This window comes from Scyliorhinus canicula, chromosome 9, assembly GCF_902713615.1.
Source record: "Scyliorhinus canicula chromosome 9, sScyCan1.1, whole genome shotgun sequence".
Lineage (NCBI taxonomy): Eukaryota > Metazoa > Chordata > Chondrichthyes > Carcharhiniformes > Scyliorhinidae > Scyliorhinus > Scyliorhinus canicula.
Window position 1 is genome coordinate 143,960,075 of NC_052154.1, and position 16,450 is coordinate 143,976,524.

The following is a 16,450-nucleotide window of genomic DNA, read 5'->3' on the forward strand; positions in this document are numbered from 1 at the left end:
GGAGATGGGCAGCCCTGGAAGGTGAATGTTGTTTATGAATTGCTATTTTGACCGTAATTTGTTGGCCATGCTATTTACAGCTTTCTTAAATGATATTGTGAAAAATAAGAAGAAAATTATAATGCTCTTATTCTGTGAGTTTTTGAAATGATTTTGTGGGGGAGGACTCTAAAACAATCATTCTTTTATGTTTCAGACACTTGTTTTTATCTCAGAAGTTACTTACAGTGTATATATATCCTTTTCCCATAGGTTTCCAAGTACAGTCTAGAAAAGAAACTAAATGAACTGGTAAGAACCCAGTTACCCATTGTTATCCAGTCCATTGTCAGGCCAAATGGGTAGGTTGATGAGTTGAATATAGAAAACATAAAGAGATGGGCCAGCAGTAGTAAAACTGGAACCTCAAACACTGCCGGAGATCTTTGTTTCAATATCTGATATCTTGATATTTGATTTATTTTAGGCAATAGTTTCTGATAAAGCTCTTACAAATCTTTATGCTACAACTGTTGAGAATTAACCCACACCATTATAATATTTCATTTATACTATTTTAGATTAACAGGTGGAATAATATTTAAACCTTTACTGGGTGTTGCACGCATTCTCATTTCCCTCATCAACAGCCTGAAATTGCCAAAGCAATTTTTAACTGTTTCTAAGTTATGCCCCTTTCTTTGTTGAGAAGATTCTCTCTAAATTGTTTACTTGTGTCCTGCATATTTCTTTATTTTCTTTAAAGAGTCACCTCTTTTTCTCACATGAAAGATGTTCACTTCTAAAACAACAGATCATTTAATGTTCTACACATATAAATAATCTAAATGCTTTTTTCCTTGAAAAGAATGGGCGCGATTCTCCCAAAGGGAGACAAAGTGCCGACGCCGGAGTGAAAACTGGAGTGTTTCACTCCGGCGTCGGAGGCCACTCCTCGCCCCCTATTCTCCCACCCCCAGGGGGCTAGGAGCGGCGGCGCATCAATCTCGCGCGCCGGGCCTTGGCGCCCGCGTCAAAGCGGCGCCGCCTGATGACGTGGCCGGCGGCGCCTAAATGACGTCACCCGCAAGACATGGAGGATTGATCTTGCGGGGCGGCGGAGGGAAAAGAGTGTGTCATTCAGAGATGCCGGCCCGACGATCGGTGGGCACCGATCGCGGGCCAGACCCCTCCTGAGCACCACCCTGGTGCTCGATCCTCCCTCCGCCCCTCACAGGCCCCACACGCAGCGGTCGCGCGCTGTTTACGCCAGCAGCGACCAGGTGTGGTTGGCGCTGGTGTGAACCGGTCGGATTAGGCAGGCCACTCGGCCCATCCGGGCCGGAGAATCGCCGCTTGACTGGCGTGGCGATTCTCCGAGTGGCCTGTTGCAAAACGGCAGCACGGTAGCATTGTGGATAGCAAAATGGCCTCACAGCTCCAGGGTCCCAGGTTCAATTCCGGCTTGGGACACTGTCTGTGCGGAGTCTGCACATCCTCCCCGTGTGTGCGTGGGTTTCCTCCGGGTGCTCCGGTTTCCTCCCATAGTCCAAAGATGTGCAGGTTAGGTGGATTGGCCATGATAAATTGCCCTTAGTGTCCAAAATTGCCCTTAGTGTTCGGTGGGGTTATTGGGATAGGGGGAGGTGTTCACCTTGGGTAGGGTGCTCTTTCCAAGAGCTGGTGCAGACTCGATGGGCCGAATGGCCTTCTTCTGCACTGTAAATTCTATGATAAAACGCGACATCCTGTTTGGGGGGGGGGGAGAGAATCGGGTGCCAGGGCGGCATGGCGTGAATCACCCAGCACTCCCGCGATACTCCCACCCGGCGTGGGGGTCGGAGAATCGCGCCCAATATCTTTAGTATGTTGAACAGACTGAAGTCTAAAATGTAAAGAGCATTTGTGCATACCAGCATAAACACAATATTGTATGCTTATTTGTATTCTCCAATGTACCCTCCATGAGACTTGGTGGCAAACTTTACTGCCAGTGTCCTAACTCTTACGAAGCCCTGGTCACCCGTTAATCCTGTCTTTGCTGACCTACACTAGCTCCTGGTTAAACAACACCCGAGACGGGATTCTCCATTACGCCGCACCCAATTTCTGCTGCGGCACTCCCCCGCCGGCAGCAAGTTTTCCGTCCAATGGGGCTTCCAATTGTGGGCACTGCCACGCCGTCAGGAAATCCGCGGGCGTGAGTTCGCTGCTGGCGAAACGGAGGATCCTGCCGACGGAGAATCCTGCCCCCTGATTTTCAAATGCTTATTCTTGTTTCAAATCCCTGCATGATCTTTCCCCCCTCCATATCTCTGTGAACTCCTTCAGTTCTGAAACCCTCGGCTGTTCACCAATTCCGGCCTTTTGAGAATCTCCAATTTTATTACTGTACCATTGGTGGTGTGCTTTCAACTGCCTAGGGCCCTGAGTTCTGGAGTTCCCTTCTTTAATCTCTCTGCCTCTTTTTCCACCTTTAAAATGTTGCTAAAAACCTATTTTTTTGAGCAAGCGTTTGGACATCATCCAGTATCAGTTAGCCAACCTGCAGATGGCTAGTGTCTAATCTGTGATTCAGTGTCATACTTTATTTTATAATTGTCCTATGAAATGCCTAGGGATATTCCATCATGTTCAAAGCATTATTTGAACACAAGTTGGACTTGTAGATGTACCTACAACAGTTGGATTGCAGTGGTGCGAAGGCACCTTCTAGAGGGCAGTTAATGATGAGAAAATTCTTACACCTCATGAAATAATTGAAAAAAGGTGGCCTATTTGTCATATTGGAAAGACAGGTGCAAAAGCAGACGCTGTACTGAAATTCGTGATGAATGAATGTATGAGCCAGCTTCCACATGTATAGTGATGCCCAGCATTGTTTATTTGATTTTTTAAAATTACGTTATGGGTGTGAGTGTCATTGGTGAGCCCAGCATTTATTGCCCGCCCCTAATTACCCTTGAGAAGTAGTGATGACCTGCTTTCTTGAACCGCTGTAGTTTATGTGGTGTAGGACACCCACAGTGCTGTTCGGAAAGCAGTTCCAGAATTGCCTGTGCAAATGTAAGCTTGTCGCACATGCAACAGGGGCAGGCGAACTAACCAAATTTGTTCTTTTTGCATGCAAGGGTGGAATAAAAGACCCTAGTTGAGGAATTAGGGGCGGGATTCTCCAGTATCTGGCGGGCAGGCCGTACCGGCGCCGAGGAATGGCGTGAACCACTCCGGCATTGGGCCGCCTGGAAGGAGCGGAATCCTCCGCACCTTCGGGGGCTAGGCCGGCGCTGGAGTGATTGGCGCCGCGCCAACCAGCGCTGAAGGGCCTCCGCCGGCCGGCGCGAGTTGCCTCATGCGGAGGAGCGCCAGCATGTTCCCAGAACCGCTGGCGTGATTCCTGCGCATGTGCAGGGAGTCCGCTCGGCCCATCGAGGAGCGGAGAATCGCCGGGGAGGGGGCGCTGCCAACGGCCCCGACCGGCGTGACGCGATTCCCGGCCCCGCCAAAAAAACGGCGCCGGAGAATTTAGCAGCCAGCGGCGGGGCGGGATTCATGCCGCCGCCCCCAGGGATTCTCCGGCCCGCGGGGGGTCGGAGAATCCCGCCCGAGGTGTTTTTCGGGGTGAGATCAGGTGGTGTTCGAGAGTGTTGACAGATGGTTTCCTGTGTGGGTACATCAGAGTATGGAGCTCAGGACATTCCTGTCCTCTGGCAATGGGAATTTGATCTCTCTGTTGACTCTTGTGCACAGGCGAACCCAGTTAGCCAACCTGCAGATGGCTATTGTCTACTCTGCTGGCAGCACTACTGCCTCTGAGGAGTAGAGGAAACAAAGAGTGAGGAAGCCTGGTGTATGTAGGCATCCTTTTCGGGCAGAGTTGCAGGCACAGGGTGAGCAGGGCCCAGCAGAGAGAGCAAGGAAACCACTCCTGCAGAAGATGCCAGTTCTCTGCTGCCAGGGTGTTCAGGCCGCGATCAAATTACCTTGACATGACAGGGGTCCAGTGCAACAGCAGGCTTTGACCATCTGCCAGATGATTGGGCTGGAGAAAGCCTCCAATTGTGTGGGTGGACACCGAAAGCCTGTGGCTCGGAAAGTCACTGACACTAAACATTTATGCCTCTGTATCATTCCAAGGCCCTGTGCGAGATCTATGTGGAGTCCCACAGTCAGCTACTCACAGCCATGTCAAGTTGGTCACTGAGCAGGCGTGTGTGAAGATTAATTCATTTCAGGATGGATCAGTTCAGTCAGACTAAGAGGGTAAGAGGATTCACAGCCATTGCAGTGCACCCCCGCATCTGATTTCACCTATAAGGCCATCAAGGCACCAGCTGGCTAGACGGGTGCCTTTGTGAACAGGAAGTCGTTTCACTCTATGAACATCCAGATTGTAAGTGACCACAAGACCCAGATTCTGCAAATGTGTAAGGTACCCACGCAGCTCACACAATGCGTACATTCTTATTTTTAAAAGGTATTTTATTCCAAACATATTTAACATAGTAATACAACGTTAACATCCAACAAAGTATACAGTTTGTACATATTCCCTATTCCCCCCACAGCCCCCCATGCGACAAACAGCTCCTCAAATGTAAACAGCTCCACTGTACTTCAAAGCCCTCCTCTGACCCCCTCAGGGCAAATTTGATTTTCTCCAACTTGAGAAGCTCAGTCTCTCCCAACCATTCCGCAATCCCTGGTGGCATATTTGAAAGTATCTATTGCGGGGCGATTAGTGAGGTGCAGGCCATGACATCGACCCCCTTCCCCCTCGACACCCCAAAGATCGCGACCATAATGGTCTGGCTTCATCTCAAACCCCACAAATCCTCTATAGGTTCCTAAACACCACCTCCCAAAAGTTCTCCCAATTCCACACACCCCTGGAACATTTGAACATGGTTCACTAGCGCCCTCCCACACCTTTTGCATCTGTCCATTACCTCCGGTGACTCATCTTTGCGTAGGAGGAGGTTGAGTTCACTCAGCGTATTACTTATTACCAAAGTCTCCATCCTAGCTCCCTTCCCAACTCTTCTTCCCACTTCCACTTGATCCTTTTCACTATGGTCATGTCCCTCTCTCACAACCACGCATATATGTCCCAATCCTATTATCCCTCCTTCATCTGGGAGCAATATTTTCTCCAAAAGGGTAATTCCTGTACCTGAGAATGAGGGCAGCTCCTTGCGCGCAAACTCCCACACCTGCCAGTATCTGAACTCACTCCCCTGTGGTAGTTCGAACTTCTCCAGCAATTCCCCAAGCCCAGTAAACTTTCCCTTCACAAACATGTCCCTGATCCACACTTGCCCTTCCTCCCACCATTGCCTGTACATCCCATCATGACTCATCCGAGGTTTCTGCCTCCCCTGCCCCCTAGAGTCCGCCATTATCACTTTTGGGTTCTGGCCTTCCCATGGGGCCAATCATCCAAGCCCAAACTCACCCGAAATATCAGCCGCGTTGCCTCCCCCAACCCCCCACACAACAGACTAATCATCGCAGACACCCCATCTTCACTTCCGTTCACTAGCATTTCTTGCTAGCGTGTTGACTCCCACCTGAAGGGCCTTACCCAAAGACCCACCTTCATCACCCCCTCTACCCATCCCCCCTCTCTCCAGCCCTCTCCCATTACTCCACACCCAACCCAATGCAAGAAACATCACCCCAAATTGGCCCCCGTACAGAACATTCTCGAGCTGCCCCGCCACCCCACTTCAACTCACTGCAAACCCTCATGCACTGTATAGAGCATAACAAACTGAGTGCAAGCCAATTAAACATTGTACTCCCGCACTGAAGGGCCCCCCCCTGAAAAACGCAGCAATTTCACTTCAATACAAAAAAGAGGGGGGGGGCGCAACCACCCCCATAACAACGCTTCCCAATTGGCAAATAAAAACGTGACAAAATTTAACAGAGACAGAACGTTCACCCAGGTTCCTCCTTCAGCCTCTCCATGAGAGTCTCCAATTTCTCGATGAATGAGGCTGTGCACCCAGAGCTCATGCTCTGCCAGGGCTCCTTCATGATTGAGACCGTGCAATGCAAACCCCCAGGGGTCTCCGCCAGATCTCCTCATGCATTCCGCTGGGCAGCCAGCATTTGTCGCCTTATGGATGACTCCACAGAGTTATCATGTTCCCCGGACTCAGCATGACCCTTGTCTCTTGCAGTCGTTCGATTGCTAATGCACTGGGCACTCCCTGCCTTCACCATCTGCCCCAGCGAGGGTGATATGCCCTCACTGATATGTCCTGTCAACCTATCCAACATGGTCAGGGTCATCGGCGTGCCAGTTATTGTGCTGGTGCTCGGTGCTAAGATATGATGTGCCGCCCATGCACCCCTTGATGACTTGGTGTCGAGGGATGGTCATAGGCCTCTAGGCTGGCTCTTGTGGACGGCTCATCTGAGGGATGAAAGCAAAGAGCAAGATTCTTTGAATTTATAGTCCAGTGCCAATACCGCTACGCCACCTCCTCCTTGTATTCCACTTCCCCTTGATTCCCAGGCTTTTATCTTGTCCTCCAAGCGTTTGTCCAACATTAACTTTTGAAAGAACCATCATTTCCTCTAGCTTGATTTGACAAAACTGAAACCATTCTTTTTAGCTGCCTGTGCACCTCACCTCATAATTATCAACTGTTAATAATAATCTTTATTATTAATGTCACCAGTAGGCTGACATTAACACTGCAATGAAGTTACTATGAAAATCTCCTGGTCGCCACACTACGGCGCCTGTTTGGGTACACTGAGGGAGAATTGAGAATGTCCAAATCACCTAACAGCATGTCTTTCAGGACTTGTGGGAGGAAACCGGAGCACCCGACGGGAAACCATGCAGACACAGGGAGAACATACAAACTCCTCACAGACAGTGACCCAAGCCGGGAATCGAAACCAGGTCCCTGGCGCTGTAAAGCAACAGTTCTAACAACTGTGCTACCTGTAGTGATCTCCATTTCTGTGTATATATATATATATATATAAGGGGTTAATGTAAATGCACTACAACCAAGCAATCACTAGAGGGAGCACGGGAGATGTATAAATACAGACAGGAAGTCAGAGGCACTCTTCACAGGAACGGCAGCTGGTGAGCAGGACACAGACAGGCAGGCAGCTCAGATGTAGCATAGTATAAGCGCTGGAGAGAGAACAAACTCACACAATAAAGCATCTACTTCAACTGAAGACTACGAGCTTTATTCAGACACAAGGAATAATACACTACCGTGCACCCATAACTGACACTAAGTAGGATAGTATGAAGTTTTGGCTTGATTGATCTTGAACTATTTCCATCCATCTCAACATACATTCTGTTGCTGAGATTCCACCTTCCACCACCTGAGGGATTAGGGTCTGGAATGCCCAACCTGAAATGGTGGTGAAGGCAGATTCAATCATGGCTTTCAGAACTGACTTGGATAAGCACCTGAAGGGACTGTGCAAGGGAGTGGGAACCTCTAAACTACTGCTGCAGATAGCTGGCAAGAACTTGAAGGAACAAGTGGACTCCAGTCCAGTAACCACTCGTACGTTTCTATCAAAACATTCCCACATCATTACCTTATTGCTCCTGGAACTCTAATCAATGATCTCATCTCCAACCCCACTTGCAGCCCATCACAAAGACATGTAATTGCATGCAAAAATATCCAAAACCTCGCCCAATCCCAGCTGAATGACACTTTGCTTGACGGAATTTTGGTATTTTTAATAGTGATTTAAAAACTTTATATTTTTGTCACCTTCGTTTTGCAGGAGCAAAGGGTTCAGTTGCAGACTGTAGCTAAGGATAACCAGCTCAGTCAACTGAGCGAAGTAGAGAAACGATTTGCAGCTATTAGTCGCCAGTGTGGGTTAGTCAAACAGGCGCATGAGAAACTAGGACAGAATGGTGAGTAAAACCTGTGAACTTACATAGAGTATTTTTTTATGTAGCTCAATTAATACAGTACAAATATTATGATACATTTTGAGATCAGTTATAATGTGAAAGTTAGGAATGAGTAAAGGAAATTCAATCCATCCTGAGCACGCGAGGATGAAATTTCCACTGATCATTCAACTCAGTGACTGTTACTTTTTTACGCCCATATCCTTTCAATATTCAAAACATAAAAGCTGGATTCTCTGTTCCTGAGACTACGTGTTGTCGCCTGGCAGGATTCGTGGAGTTCTACAGTAAAGCTGGCATGGCACCTGGATTGATTCAACAACCTTAAAAGGCTAGCGTGGGCGTGACTTGGCATACAATAGATTCCAATGAGAAACAGTGTGGGATTCGCCAGGTGCGGGATTGGCACTCAGAGGCTGACAAGCTGCAGCGCATATACACACTTCACATTCTATGCACACTCATCCCAGCCAACAAGATGGCAGCAAGAAGCGCAGACCTGAGATTCACCGATGCGGAACTGGAGACCGTGCTCGACGTCATCGAGGAGAGGCAGACGACCCTGTACCCCAGGGTGGGAAGGTGGCTGCTAGCCACCGCTGTTCGCCGGGCCTGGGCGCAGGTGGCAGAAGTGTCAGTGCCGTGTGTAACACTGGCCAGACCAGCCAGCAGTGCTGCAAAAAACTGCACAACCTCCTCAGGGCCGAGTAGGCAGTACTGTGCCCCTGGAACCAATTCCAGCCCCAAAAGAAGGCTGGGAGTGGGAGAAGACCAGAGGTGGACTGCTGGAGCTGCGGCCCCTCACCGCAGCAGAGCAGAGGCACTGGACGTGGTCGGCGGGTGCGAAGAAAGTGCAGTCGCCGGGGTAAACGAGAACGTGAGACCCCGCATAGACACGTATGGGAGCCATCGAGTCGGGGGATGACACTGATATCCCATCACAGCTGAATCCAACACCCTCCACCATCCCAGAGACACTCACCTCGGTTCAGCATCTTAGTGAAGAGGCTCCTGGGGCACTATCTGATACTCACCAGACACATGCTCTGGTACAACAGGTGAAGGAATGAACGATTGGAGGGCAGGTCGACCCCAGGGACTAACTGCTATCCAGATGGGTTTTGGGATTCTGGAACTGACACTCCCATCGACTGTAGAGATGCAGTCACAGAGCCAGGGACTACATGAGGGGCTTTCGGCGAACATCCAGCACATGTAGGTGCAGTTGGAGGAGTCCACCCGCGTGCAGGAGCATGAGGTGGTGCCGACCATGCATGGCACCCAGGCCAACACCGGACGGGCGGCATTCGTGGTCCAGGCCTTCGGGGTGAGTGTTTCAGCCGTGAATCAACATGTCCAAGGCTGACTTCCGGTGTGGACTATGGAGTAAGTGGTCACACACAAGGCAGCTCCTGCCCAAGGTTATAGAAAAGCGGTCTCTTTAATCAATACGGGGTCGAATTTTGATGAAAAGATGTAGGTGAATGTTGGAGGAAACATACATTCCCCCAGGAATAGTATGTCTCTTGGTTACCAGACCCGGCAGAAACAGTGAGGATTTGGCTGGAGCTGCAGCAAAGACAAAAGCCTGTTCAAGCATGCAGGCGGGGGAAGGGCAGGTTTAAAGGCTTCAAACTGACTTGATGGCCTTTATTAAAGCTGAATTCCAGCAGCAGAGGGAACAACTGCGAAAAGATCTCGCAAAGGCCATTGAAGAAGCGGTGACGAGACTCCCGGTGGCGGCCATGGAGGAGTAGGTCGCGCATTCGGCAGCTCCCGTCTAGAACGGACTCTCGGACCTGTTTTCAAGAGTTATCACGGACTTTTTGGGGCAGATTGGTGAAGCAAACACTGCCAAAAGGATTCCCTCTGTTGTATGGATAGCTGGACCAGGAGTGGCCGGGTGAAGCGTTTAAGTCCCAACAGACAGAAGCGTGCGGAGCGGGCGCCGAGGCACGGCATGGCGGCCGGTATAGACCAGGGTGCATGGGCGCAGTGGGCACAGGAGCAACAGGAGTTCCTTAGGGGCTGCTTTGCTGATCTTAAAAAGGACATGCTGGCCCCGATGAAGGAATCAATAGACCAAATGATCGCAACTCAGGCGACACAAGCGATTAAGGAGATGGAGAAAAAGATATCCGACCACGAGGACGAGTTGGTCATATTGGCCCTTAAGGTGGAGGTGCAGGATGACCTCTACAAGAAGTGGCAGGAGAGGCTGGAGGACCTAGAAAACAGGTCCAGGAGACAGAACTTGAGAATTGTGGCCCTCCCCGAAGGTGTGGAGGGGTCGGATGCGGGAGCATTTGTGTCCAAGATGCTGGAGACGCTGATAGGGATGGGGGTATTCCCTCGATCCCTGAAGCTGGACAGGGCGCACAGAGCCCTCGCAGGGAAGCCCAAGGCGAATGAACTACCGAGGGCCATGGTGATGAGATTTCATCGCTTCTCGGACAAGGAACTTGTTTTGCGGTGGGCAAAAAAAGAACGGAGCAGCAGGTGGGAGAACAGCGTGATACGCATCTACCAGGACCTGGGTGCGGAGCTGGCCAAGAGGCGTTCTGGATTCAACCGGATGAAGGCGACCCTCTTCAGCAAGGGGATGAAATTGGGTCACGTACAAGGAACGGCATCACTATTTTGAGACGGCGTACGAGGCATGGTCATTCGTCAAACAAGAAAAGCTGGACTCGAATTAAAGGACAGTTAAGCTTTGGTGGAATGCGGCAGTGGGGCTGGGTAACACGGTACCGTTTCTAATATAAGATTGTATACAATGTTGGGTGCGTGTAAGGGCTGTGGTGGTGGCTGGAGGGTGCAGTGTTTTCGGCATAGCTGAGATAGGGAGGGGGAGAGGGCGATTCTTCGGGAAGTTGGAGCTTTGGTTCAACAAGTGTCTCCTCACGGGGCAATGTCTTCTGTTTATTTTTCGTTTCATATTACTGTTTACTCACTGGGACTGAAGAGGTAGTTTAACTGGTTTATTCATGTGGGGAGACGGGTCCGGACAATGAGGCGACAGTCTGATCGGCGCCAGCGTCAGCATGGGTCACTGACTCTCGGAAGTGAGTGGTGAGCAAGTGCTCAGCTGGCGTTTGGCGGGGGGGGGGGGGTGGTTTTGGGTCGTGGGACTGTTGAGGGAGGGGAGGGGAGGATGCTGCTTTGCTGACAGAGGAGGTATCAATTCTGGGGTACCAATTGAGGGTTGGGGGCGGTGGCTCCCTGTGGGGGCCCTCGAGGAAGCGAAGGGCGCGGGTTCGAGGTTGGCCAAAAAAGGGCGATGGCTAGTCGGTTGGGGGGGGGGGGGGGGGTGTTAGCCTCCCGCCTGGGCTGATCACGTGGAATGTGAGGCGTTTGAATGGGCCGTCAAGAGACCTTGCGTGTTCGTCCATCTAAAGGGGTTAAAGGCAGACGTAGCAGACTGGGCAGCAGGGTAGCATGGTGGTTAGCATAAATGCTTCACAGCTCCAGGGTCCCAGGTTTGATTCCCGGCTGGGTCACTGTCTGTGTGGAGTCTGCACGTCCTCCCCCTGTGTGTGTGGGTTTCCTCCGGGTGCTCCGGTTTCCTCCCACAGTCCAAAGATGTGAAGGTTAGGTGGATTGGCCATGCTAAATTTTTTTTTTTTTTTTTAAATTTAGTGTACTCAATTCATTTTTTCCAATTAAGGGGCAATTTAGAGTGGCCAATTCACCTACCTTGCACATCTTTGGGTTGTGGGGGCGAAACCCACGCAAACACGGGGAGAATGTGCAAACTCCACACGGACAGTGACCCAGAGCCGGAATCGAACCTGGGACCTCAGCGCCATGAGGCAACAGGGCTAACCCACTGAGCCACCGTGATGCCTCTGGCCATGCTAAATTGCCCGTAGTGTCCTAATGAAAGTAAGGTTAAGGGGGTGTTGTTGGGTTACGGGTATAGGGTGGATACGTGGGTTTGAGTAGGGTGATCATGGCTCGGCACAACATTGAGGGCCGAAGGGCCTGTTCTGTGCTGTACTGTTCTATGTTCTATGTAGCAACGCTTCATGAGACACATTTAAAGCTCGCAGATCACACGAGATTGAGAAAGGGATGGGTAGGCCAGGTGTTCCAGTCAGGGCTGGATTCGAAGACCAGGAGGGTAGCAATTCTGATCAGTAAGGGTGTGGCATTCGAGGCTGGGAGAATTGTGGCACATAAGGGGGGCAGGTATATAATGGTGAGTGGGAGGGGGTCCGGGTGGTGTTTGTGAACGTCTACGCTTCGAATTGGGATGATGTGTAATTTATGAGACGCATGCTAGGCAAAATCCCGGACTTGGAGTCACACCACCTGATCATGGGGGGAGCAGTGGCTAAGGAACTGAAGGGTTTTATGGAGCAACAGTGGCTTTATTGCAGTAAGATGTGTGGCCTCCCACGTCAGCTGGCGAAATGGCTGCTGAATAGAGGACACGCATATTTATACTCCTCCTACTGGGCGAAGCCAGCAGGCAGGGGCTACCGGCGAACCTGTAGTACAGGCCCTACCTTACATCATCTAATACAGGTGTAACAGTGGTTTACTACATTCACCCCCTTTTAAAAACGAGTCCGGCGGGGGTGGTGGAGAACTATATACAGTAGTGAATTTATGTACGGTGTTTTATCAGGGGAAAAAAATGTCCTTTGAAAGTCAGGTGCCAGTTAGAGATTCAACCGGTCTGGTGCCTTGACGTTCCGCTGGGAGCGACGTAGCGGTGGCGGCGATGTCAATGCTGGCCTGATGTTGGATGACTCTGGGAGTGTGCTGAAATCCTCTTCATCCTTTGGCATGGGCAGGGGAAGGAGGGATGGTCCTGGTGGGAGGTGACAGGAACTTTTGCAGCTGATCACTCATGAATGAGGATCCCCTGTCACTGGGATGTAGGCGGGGAAACCGAACAGAGCGAAGATTGTGTTTAGGGCTTTGATGACGGTGGCAGATGTCATATCAGGCATGGGATGGCGAAGGGGAATCTGGAGTTCTCATCGACCACACTGAGAATATACGTGTTTCGGTCGGTGGAGTGGAAGGGCCCTTTGAAATCCACGCTGAGGCATTAAAAGGGGGCGGGAAGCCTCCACCAGGCACGCACGGTACGGCTGGTAGAAGTGCGGCTTGCACTCTGGACAGACCTGGCAGTCCCTGGTGACTGTCCGTACTTCTTCGACGGAGTAGGGCAGATTGCGAGCCTTGACAAGATGGTACAATCGTGTGACCCCCCAGGTGACAAAGGCTGTCGTGTAGGGCCCGGAGTCGGTCTACTTGTGCGTTGGCACCTCGGGATAGGGCATTAGGGGGCTCGTTGAGATGGTCGGGGCGGTACAAAATCTTGTAATTATAGATGGAGAGCTCAATTCTCCACCGCAAGATTTTATCGTTTTTGATCTTGCCCCGCTGCGTGTTGTTAAACATGAAGGCTACCGACCGTTGGTCAGTGAGGAGAGTGAATCACCTGCCGGCCAGGTAATGCCTCCAATGCCGCACAGCTTCAACGATAGCTTGGGCCTCTTTTTCGACGGACGAGTGCCGAATTTCTGAGGCATGAAGGGTGCGGGAAAAGAATGCCACGGGTCTGCCTACCTGATTGAGGGTGGCGGCAAGTGCGACGTCTGATGCGTCGCTTTCTACTTGGAAGGGCAGTGTCTCGTCTGTGGTGATCCTCGCCTGAGTCACCAGGGGGCAGCGCGGGGACACCCATAAAAGGAACGCCGAAGGCCCGCCTCCGCCACTTGAAACCGGAGGGGTTGGAGTGGCAAGAGGTGCAAGTAACTGAAGGGTGCTAGTCTGTTTGGGGCCTAGTTGCAGAACATTGAAGAGCAGCCTTTTCTCAAGTGTAATCTGTAATTTATTGTGGGACACAATAAATCATCCTTAACCTAAAGACGACTTCGAGCATTCTTTCAAGAAGCATAACATGGTACAGGAGTGGCTTCTCTGAACAGAGGGAACCAGCGCTACCAGCAAGACAAAGAAAGAAGAAGCACCAGCAACAGGCAGGCCACCAGACTTTGCAGCCTCTCAACTTCAGACGACTTTCTGCAACAATGGAACACACGCTACTTCCAGCGCCAATGAGAGCTACAGGTAATTTAAATTATAATTGGAAAATGTTCAAACAACAATTTGAAATGTACTTGTTAGCTCAGGACTTACATACAGCCACCGATGGAAAGAAAATTGCACTTTTAATCACATCGTGTGGCCAGCAACTGGTAGACACATATAACTCTTTCACATATGCGGATACTGAAGACAAAACTAAGTTTCAAGTGATAATGGCAAAATTGGATGAACACTGTAAGTCTCAATCCAATGAGATCATTGAAAGATTCACCCTCCGTCACAGACTCCAAAAACAAGGGGAGACTATCACCCACTTGGTCACAGAGTTACGCTTGCTGGCACAAGGCTGCAACTTTGGTGATTTAACAAACTCACTCATCAGAGATCAGCTAATCTATGGTCTTGCTGACAAAAAACTAAGAGACTCACTATTACTTCAAAACGATTTAACACTAAAAACTACCATAGAAAAATGCTTGTTACAGGAGCAGAAAATGCAGCAGGTACAGGAGCTATTTGAAAAACATTCCTTACAAAACACCCACCACGAGGACGATATAAAGATGGTGAATTCCCCTCACAGGTCGTCTCTTCCGTTTTCCAGGCCGTCTCTTCCGTTCTCTGGCCCGTCTGCGCATGCGCAGCATCTTGAAAGACGCGACCCCGGAAGTGATCGGTCCGCGCATGCGCACTATTCACAATACCGGCCCTGGTCTGAAAACCGCAATGCGCATGCGCGAACGCAGCATACGCATGACGTCATGACGTGTCATTACTGCGGCTCCTCCCACTTAAAAGGGCAATGTCCTGCCCAAGGAAAAAGGTGCAGAAAGTGTTCAAAAATGAATCACTTCGCCTCCCAATGTCAATCCACAGCTAAATTTCACTCGTCCACTCAACGGCATGGCAACCTGAAAGTCCGCACAGTTGATGTCACGAACACTCAGGCTCCCGACGACAATTTTTCCGACCATGAAGAATTCAACTCCTGGGAGCACACGTACAGCATTGGCATTATTAATGCCACAGCGGGACCACAGGAGCTGACGACACAACCTCGCCACGTGCATGCCATCAACTCTGCAAGTGAATGGACTGCCACGGTGCACGTACAGGACTTCCCCATCACGTTCAAACTGGACACAGGAGCCTCAGCAAACTTGCTAACGAGCAAAGATCTCGCATCGGTCCCAGGGACGCACGAGGTGTTACCTGCAGCATGCAAGCTCACTGACTACAACGGCAACCCGATCATCTCAAAGGGATCCTGCCACCTACAAGTTGCCAACAAAACTGTCGTAACAGGCCTACGCTTTGAGATTGTGGAAGACAACAGGTCCTCGCTGCTCGGCGCTCAAGCCTGCAAGGATTTGCAGCTCATTCAGCGGATTTTCATGCACACGGCTGCATCATCACGCATTTACGAGGACATACAGCTGCTACTCACCGACTACCCCAACGTTTTCTCGGGCATGGGTACACTGCCCTACACGTACAGAATCTTGCTCAAAGAGACAGCCATACCGGTTGTTCATGCCCCACGGAGGGTCCCGGCTCCATTGCGGGACAAGCTAAAAGCCGAACTTCAGCGTCTCCAGACTCAAGGCGTCATCTCAAGAGTCACACAGCCGACTGACTGGGTCAGCTCGCTGGTGTGCGTCAAGAAGCCATCTGGTGAACTTCGGATCTGTCTAGATCCCAAAGACCTGAATAAGAACATTCGCAGGGAACACTACCCGATCCCCAAGCGCGAGGAAATCACGAGCGAAATGGCAAAAGCTCGCATCTTCACCAAGCTTGATGCCTCACAGGGTTTCTGGCAAATGCAGCTCGATGAGTCCAGCCGCCTGCTATGCACCTTCAACACGCCGTTTGGAAGGTACTGCTATAATCGGATGCCCTTCGGCATTATATCTGCATCCGAAATATTCCACAGAATCATGGAGCAGATGGTAGAAGGCATCGAAGGCGTACGTGTCTATGTGGATGACATCATCATATGGTCGGCGACGGAGAAAGACCATATTGCGAGGGTGAAGCAAGTCTTCCAGAGGATCCACCACTTTGGACTCAAGCTCAACCGGGCCAAGTGCACTTTCGCACAGTCCTCTCTGACATTCCTGGGCGACACAATCTCAGAGCACGGGGTGAAGCCGGACGCTGAGAAGATCGCTGCAATTCAGAGCATGCAGCGACCACAGGACAAGAAAGCGGTTCTAAGGTTCCTGGGATTCGTCAACTTCCTTGGTAAATTCATACCCAACCTGGCAGCACGGACAAAGGCGTTGAGGAACGTGACAAGGAAGGACACGGAGTTTGCCTGGACCCAGGCTCACCAGGCTGAATGGGATGATCTAAGATACCAGCTGATGGCAGCTCCAACGCTTGCATTTTTTGACCCGGTGAAACCTACCAAGATCTCCACTGACGCCAGTCAACATGGGATTGGTGCTGTGCTACTGCAACAGGATGACCAGTTGG

The 16,450-nt window shown here is 50.6% G+C and overlaps 1 protein-coding gene across 10 annotated transcripts in view; it reads left to right on the forward strand.

Annotated features, from left to right (window-relative positions):
• LOC119971764 (coiled-coil domain-containing protein 73-like) overlaps positions 1 to 16,450 on the forward strand; it is a 335,430-nt gene that overhangs the window by 154,235 nt on the left and 164,745 nt on the right. For 9 of the 10 annotated variants that reach the window (XM_038807840.1, XM_038807834.1, XM_038807833.1 and 6 more), the window contains 2 exons: positions 253 to 291; positions 7,765 to 7,900. In XM_038807840.1, the coding sequence (XP_038663768.1) occupies positions 253 to 291; positions 7,765 to 7,900 (175 nt within the window). Of the gene's footprint in view, positions 1 to 252; positions 292 to 4,128; positions 4,243 to 7,764; positions 7,901 to 16,450 lie in introns of those variants that run through there. The other variant, XM_038807843.1, reaches the window with a different exon arrangement.